The 7,767-nt window shown below is 34.8% G+C and overlaps 1 protein-coding gene across 2 annotated transcripts; it reads right to left on the bottom strand.

Annotated features, from left to right (window-relative positions):
• Window positions 1-934: 934 nt before the first annotated feature.
• Window positions 935-4,658, bottom strand: LOC149539579 (inactive beta-amylase 9-like). 2 transcript variants are annotated; one of them, XM_089800810.1, is made up of 3 exons: window positions 4,093-4,658; window positions 2,404-2,892; window positions 935-1,981 (listed from the first exon to the last, which is right to left on the bottom strand). In XM_089800810.1, exons 1-3 carry the CDS (start codon window positions 4,363-4,365, stop codon window positions 1,085-1,087), a joined length of 1,659 nt encoding a protein of 552 aa, XP_089656936.1. In that variant the 5' UTR covers window positions 4,366-4,658; the 3' UTR covers window positions 935-1,084. The 2 variants fall into 2 exon arrangements, with proteins under 2 accessions (XP_089656936.1, XP_089656937.1); XM_089800811.1 differs by having other exon boundaries at window positions 3,281-4,658.
• Between the last annotated feature and the right edge of the window lie 3,109 nt (window positions 4,659-7,767).

A 7,767-nucleotide genomic window follows, 5' to 3' on the forward strand; every position in this document is an offset into this window, starting at 1 on the left:
AAGGAATGATGTAATCTATTTTTATAAATGTATATTCTTTCAACCTCTCATACCCTGTGACATGTACAATGAATTATTGTGCATTATAATTTATTGCCAAGTGGCATTCAAAACAAATGTATACTATTTAAATGAATTGGACTTATAGTTGTACTTTCATATGGATGTGTTATTTATTAGATTTGATATTATTTAAATTTAAATGTGACTCAACGTCTTGAGATCCTTAAAGAATATAATCTGTTATGTTTGCTTATGTATGATTGTATGTTATTGCTTCCGCTGCTTTATGATTGTTGTTATATGTTATGTTTAAAAAAAAAAAATGTTTAACAAACTTAGTAAAACAATAAGTTAGTTCTTTTGGATCCCTTGATGGGACGTTACATACAGGTTGCGTAACCATTTGGAGATTGGGTACTACAATTTTCTTTTGTGTGTATATTTTTATTTTGGGGCTTTTGGGCTGGGGGTTGGCGGGGGGAAAGGAAAGGAGTTTTGTGGAGTCTTGGGGAGACTTCACGTGAAGGTTTGGGAAGCTATTTCTGGCTGCAAATGCACCATGTTGCAGGTCTGACAATAGTTGTAAAGTGAAGCCAAGAGACTCTTACTTTTGCAATAAAATTTTGTTTTGGATGATAAAAACAATTTATAAAGTTTTGCATCAGTTTTCTGTTCATCTTCTTTCTTGCTGCTATATATTTCAGGTGTGTGTTTTTAGGGTGTTGGTTGTCACAACTCTGTGTGCATAGCAACTTATTTCATCAAATATATCTATGCTGTAGATATATCCTTCAATTTTTAAAGTTATTTTAAATCAGACTTTTTCCATTCTTCTAAGAAACCTTGCCCTCTAGTTTGCAGATTTTATCACTTTATGCTTCTATGTTTTCAAGTTCTTCTCACAATATCAATGAATGAGAGCACAAGGAGATAGATAAATAATCGTTAATTACAATAAAAGCTGGTCGAAAACTTAACATATCCATTCCGACTTCTTTGAATCCGTGTTAAGACCAGTTGTCAATAATCTTACAAATACAAATTAGTGACAATAGACTGTTTGAGGTCCGTGGACTAACGATTATACCTGAACAAGCTGCTGCCCCATATTAGAGAAACTGCTAGATACTGCTTCCTGATTTTCTAGAGGAAGATCTCTTTCATCAACCACTGATGCATACCGATCAATGTTCCTAAAAAAGTTAACAAACAGCCGCCAGTTCTGTGGAGAAAACAGTGATGCACCCATTCTCGAAAAGGTAAAAGATGTCAAAGCAGGTAGGCTGGTTGAAGCTTGGCTATGAACATTGTTTAAAACCCTTCTGTAAGCAGCGCTGTCATAGCAGGGGAAGGAATTCTCACCTGCAACTGGAACTCCATATTTATGACTTGCCCTTCGAATTTGAAGAAAAAGTGACTCTGGACTACAACTTGCTTCAATAGGATTTTCAAGATCTGAGACATCCATCTTTGGTAAAATTATTAGGGATGCATTTTTGGCAAACATCTCTACAAAAGCTTCATAACCATCTCGGCCCTCTACATTGTAGAATCCAGAAGTAAGTTCTGCCGCATGAGATTTTGTCTTGTACCACCAGTGAATTGCAGGAAGCTTTCCTGCTATGACTACTTCGTCATCCCCAAAGATACTTGCAGCTAGGGAGAGCATGCGATCTCCATGATTAAGCAGTTGTGAAGTATACCATGAAAGAAAAAAATCTCCATAAGAAGAATACCATGATCCACCATTCTCTGTGAAGAAACCTCCCTCTTGAGGAAATTGGCAATATGAAGGGGCATTATGAGGGCCTCCCAGACCCCATAAAGGCTGACCCATTTCCTCAGAATGCTGCTTCAGGTTGGCTAGCATATGCTTGTCGTAGCACTGAAACTCTCCTACTCCAGGAAATTTCCACAGGTCTGATGGGAAAGAAGGATACTTAAGTTCACCATCAGGACCAAGACCAACACATATTTCCTACATAAGCAGGACATTAACTAGTAAGAGAATTTTCAAATCCATTGATAAGAAACAACAGACATTGATCGTTTCATGATACAATTCAAAAGAAAAGTTGAAATAAATACACAGATGGTAAGAGATATTTTTTATTGTAAGTCAAATTATGATATTGCTATCAAGACTCAATTATGTAGTTTTTGGGTCAAACTCATTAACCCAAGAACCCATCTCTCATATTGACTGGTACACTAGAACCCAACAACTTATGAAATATGGGTCAACAAAAAGAACTATGAAACATGGGTCAACAAAAAGAACTACACAGTTGAATCCTGATAGCAATATCAGGATCAATACACAGAAATAAATTTACTGGCAAACTGAAAATATCCTCACAAACTGAATATGTAGGTACATTCAAAAGATGGATTACTTACCACTATAGTATTCCCAATGTACTCTGAAAATGTCGCTCTGAAGCTCTTGAGCATGTCGGATACCATCTGAAGTGGTGAACGATCTTCAAATAGTGGAAGATCGTCAATAGCAAGAGATAAACAATCTTTATAGCGGTTTCCAGAATGATCTGTGAAGAAGATGTTTGGGTCACTGTCACCCACTTTAAGGACCCATGATGGAAGAGCTATAGCAGATTTCTGGTTACTGTATTTACAACCATGAAAACACATTGAAGCTTGAACTTTCAGGCCTGCAGCTTGGATCAATTTGACCAAAGTTAAATATGCTGTCCAATCATATTTTGTTGGAGCATCTCCCTCCACGATTCCCCACCATACTTGCATAACCACTCCATCGACACCTAGAGTTTTTAAGGTAAGCAAGCCTGCTTGAATTGCCTTGCAATGATTCAAGGTATTGTGAATCGATACCGTATCTACAGGAAGCATTACATAGAAAGGCAAGTGCTGCAAAACAGAAACAAATTAAACAGATCAGAACCATCTCATGGCTAGACGTCAATGTTTACCATCCTGCCAGTGAAAATAACAGAAGCTCAAAAAGTCCCTGGGGATTACAGAACATGCAGGATCTTCAGGGCTTAAAGAAACTCGATTAAAATTGCAGTCTCAAGGGCTTAAAAAAAATCTGATTCTATTATTTATTTCTACTTTCACTTAACAAATAATCATATTAGGTCCTGCAAAGAAACAATGATATTTCTCCTGATCAAGAAATAAGTAGGGCATCTCAAGGGCCTATCTAAATGCATCATTTTCAGAAGATCCTTCATTTGTATACCTAAAGGTAAAGATCAAAAAGTACGAAGGCCCATAAGATCCTTCAATTGTATACCTAAAGGTAAAGATAAGGAGGCATCACATACACCTCTAGTGCATCATTTCCAAAGATTCGCCATTAACGGCAAGAATACCAAAGCCCATGAGATCCTTTAATTGTATCTGTCATAAACAAGTACAAGTAAAGGGAATTTGTCTCTTTTAGATCCCCACCAAGAGAGACATGTATGAGACCAAGCTGTAGAATCTAACACGAGGATGGATAAAAATAAACAGAAAAAAACGCATTTTAATTGTGGACATACTTGGATACAAAAAATTCTAGGATTATAAAATCAAGAATTCAGAATTTTGCACCAAAAATATAAAACCCAAGAATACTTATTCGTGCAATTCGGAGATTGGGATAGAGGGCTTATGCTGTAACCAAACTTCACCATGATGGAAGAAGGATGTCAAATTGCATCTTAAACACTTCCCTACGTCAGAAAGCTTTCAGCCAAGATTGAAACAACGATACACACAGATATAACGCTAGCAACATTAGGACCAACAATAGACATCATATTTTCATAGCCTGGACGAATGACAATGATTGAAAATTAAATTTTTGTCTAAGAAGCTTTAGGATCAACAATTTAGATCATATTTCGTGATTATCATCGGAGTAAAGAAAATTCATGAAATACAATACGATCTACAAGTTGATGGGTTATTGAATACGCTGCCAAACAAATGCCAAAAATTCTTACATAGCTTTTACCACTAGCATTCTCACTCTTGGCTAGGATTGATTGAGTATAGCAGGCATGCACAAAATAAACAAGAAGGAAATTAAAAAGTAGATGGATGGAATGAAAACCTTACCTTTTTCACAGGGATTCCAAATTTTCCAACATCTTGGACAATTTCCACTGCACGTTCTACATGATTGGCCAGCGCGCCAACAATCCCCTGCCTCTGAAGGGGCAACTTCATTAGAAGAGGGGCCCTTAACCGCAGGCCCAAATTATTCACAACAGGCAAAGAGGAAGACACCCGCACCGAATCAATCTGCAATCCTACAATTTGTGAAGGAAAATGCAGAGATCGCTCATAAGATGTAGCACAGATGCTCCCCACTCTTGTTATAATCGCCATCTTTTAATTTAATTGAAATCACAGAACTCCTATAACTGACAAAGACCGTGCCTCTCCAAATCTCAGAGATGCTATAAAAATCCCAAAGTTTTGACCGGATCCCCAAAAAATCCCACAACCTTAACCTACTTTGACACCAAACTCCCAGAAATTTCAACCGAAAGAAGACAGCAAGACCTGCAAAAGCTGCAAAGACTCAAAACTCCTATACCATGAATATACCCACAGGAAAACCCAAAAAGAGAATGCAGACCAAGGGGCAATCAGATGAAGGTATTTGGCAAAAGCATGACGGCTGTAGCATGGTACGAGAATACTTATTAATAGGGTTTGTCAACGGTGTTCCTTTTGGAATGATTTTAAACGCTTTTTTGAAGTCCACGACAGTAGAACTTATCCAGAAGTCCGAATTAAGCAAGGTATAATGCAAAATAATATGGTACGCGGAACATTAGATTCAACATGAATTAAAACGCTGGATTCCTCCCACCATGACCCACATTCTTTTAACTTTTCTTCTGTGATATTTCGAAGAATCGTAGGACCCAATTTCCAATACAAGTGGCTTAAATCGATGGGCAAATGAGAATCACAATTGGGCTACGAACACTTGTCCATTGCGTGGCAGATGAGGATGAGGAACAGGAGGAAACCCTGGAATAATTGCTTTCCTCCACTGTTTTCTTGAAGGCCACACAAGTGGTATATTTTTAGGATTCTCAAGTTGGCCTTTCCAAACATGATGGAGAAGTGTGATTCCAACGTTTTGCTATCCTATAATGCACAGGTATTCATGGCTTCTCATTATTGGTCCCTAATTCAAAGCAACTTTATAAAAATTTGGCATATATAGAGGGTTGAAAAGTGCATTTTTCCTTATTCTATTTTAGGTATCGGATTGGGTTTGATTAGGTTGTTTCAAATGGGATGATTGATACATTGATATAGCCTAACATCCACACAAGATGCATGTGATGATCAAAATATATAGTCGGACTTGTAACATTGGAAAAAAAATTGACCCATATGTCATAATGAAGACGAGAAAGGTGAAGTGGGGCTTAACAATTTCCTTACGATGTAGATGTTGATACTAATTTTTGATGTTTATCCTTTCATACATGTCCTGGCATATAAATCATTTATTCCAATTTCAAGGTGAAAAAATAATAGCAAGTTGGATAAGGATCATCTTAAAACCTATGATAGAATTTGCTCTTGAGAATCTTAAGGTCAAATCTATGTTATGCCAATAAATTAGATCTAAATGTAAACTTTATGAATTTGTCTCATGATAAGAAATATATAATTTACGAACAAATTTGAGCTAAGTGAATTTGAAGTAATTGATTGACTATTATATATATACACCACCTATATATCAATCATTGCATTTGAGACAACCTAATCAAACCCAATCCAAAACCTAAAATAAAACAAAGAAATATGCAATTTTCAACCCTATATATAAGCCAATTTTTTTATAAAGTTGCTTTGAATAATAATCAATCAATTACTTCAAATTCACTTAGTTCATATTTGTTTGTAAATTATTTATTTCTTATTGTAAGACAAATCCATTAAGTTTACATTTAGATCTAATTTATGGACATAACATAGATTTGACCTTATGATGCTCAAGAGCAAATTTGATCATGGGTTTAAGATGATCCTTATCGGACTTGCTATTATTTCTTCACCTTGGACTTGGAATAAATGATTTATATGCTAGGATATGTATGAGAGGATAGACATCAACAATTAGTATCAACATCTACATCATAAGGAAAATGTTAAGCCCCACTTCACCTTTCTTGTCTTCATTATGACACATGGGTCAATATATTTTTTGGTGTTACAAGTCCAACTATATATTTTGGTCATCACATGCATCTTCTGTAGATGTTACACTATATCAATGTGATAAAATTATAACAAGTATATGACTTTGATCTCACCACACATGTATATGTATTCACTAGATGTACTGATAGGCTATATATGTGGCAACGTATTATTGCATTTGGTAACCATGATACATGAATGATTACACATAGTTTGTTGTATTGATCAATTTTAACATTTTGCAAGATAACATTTAATCAATTGTGTGACTAGATACTTCTTACGATCTATGATTATCTTAATGTGTGATTTCAATGTGTTATACAAAAATGGAGAAATAGTAGTAAGACATATTAATTACTACACTTAATATTTGAGGAGTCAGTGCATGTATGTTGTCTTGCTTAGATGTACTAATGGACGCAATGCATGTGGGTTATAAGTATAATAGAAAAATGAATAGGAGCTAAGGGGGTCCCTTAAACTACATTACATCATCACTTTTTTATTCCAAAATTGCTTCCATCCTTTTTCAAAAAACTATTAACCACTACCCAACTTAGTATACATCTTATAACCCATATCTTATGCTAGCATTATTGAGGAAATATAGTCACAATAATAGTCTAAAGTTAGATTTTATCTTTATGTCCCTTTCTATGAATTGTGTATGGTGAGAAAGGTGCTACTAGGATGAGACATGTATGATTCTCATGGGTCTTCTTTTAGGGTCATATAACAATAAGTTAAGCCCCTATGAGATTAGCAGCCCCAAAGAAGAAACATGAAAAATAGAGGAAGAAAGGGACACACGTCTCTTTTTTATTAGCCAACAAGGATATTCCTTCAATGTAGGTTCAATGTAACTATATGATTTCTATGTATTTTTGTTAATTTAGGAATTTTTAGGAAATTAAGGAGTTTGTGTATATTTTCAAGGACACAAGAACATGTGTTTTTGTTTTAATTATTAGTGGGGTTGTTTTAGATTTAGGGCCAATGCAAAGAAATATGGAGATCATATAGACTTCTTATCCATGTTTTACTAAAGTACTTTTTTGCTTTTTTAATTTAGCTTCTTGGATTGTGGGGAACAATTAGTCATTTTTTGTTCCTAGATTTCCTATTTTAGAAGCATTTCTAATTCTTTTCATAAATTTGAGACCTATGAAATGAGGAACTTAATGACCCATCATTGCACCTCCAAAATTTCCTTAATAAGGAACAAGGGAGAATATGTATGAAACTCATTCTTGAGTAAAAACATTTTATTAAAATAATTTGTTACCATCATAAATAAATAGTAACACCAAGTAAGATATAGAATCAATTAAAGAACATAGACAAAATAAAAAACTATATTCCTATGGTTTTTTATTAGTATATATTATTACAAGAAAATAAAAACAGATTACATAAATACTTGAAATTAAGAGAAACATCACTATTACATTTGCCCCTAATTTCTAACGTTAATTTTCAACATTGAGCTCACATTTTGTGAGATTGGTTTTCTTTTCGAATTGGTCCAAAATGTCATTGGAATTCTAACTACCT

The sequence above is a fragment of the Cupressus sempervirens genome, chromosome 9 (genome assembly GCF_028749045.1).
Source record: "Cupressus sempervirens isolate cs-2001-9-10 chromosome 9, ASM2874904v1, whole genome shotgun sequence".
NCBI lineage: Eukaryota > Viridiplantae > Streptophyta > Pinopsida > Cupressales > Cupressaceae > Cupressus > Cupressus sempervirens.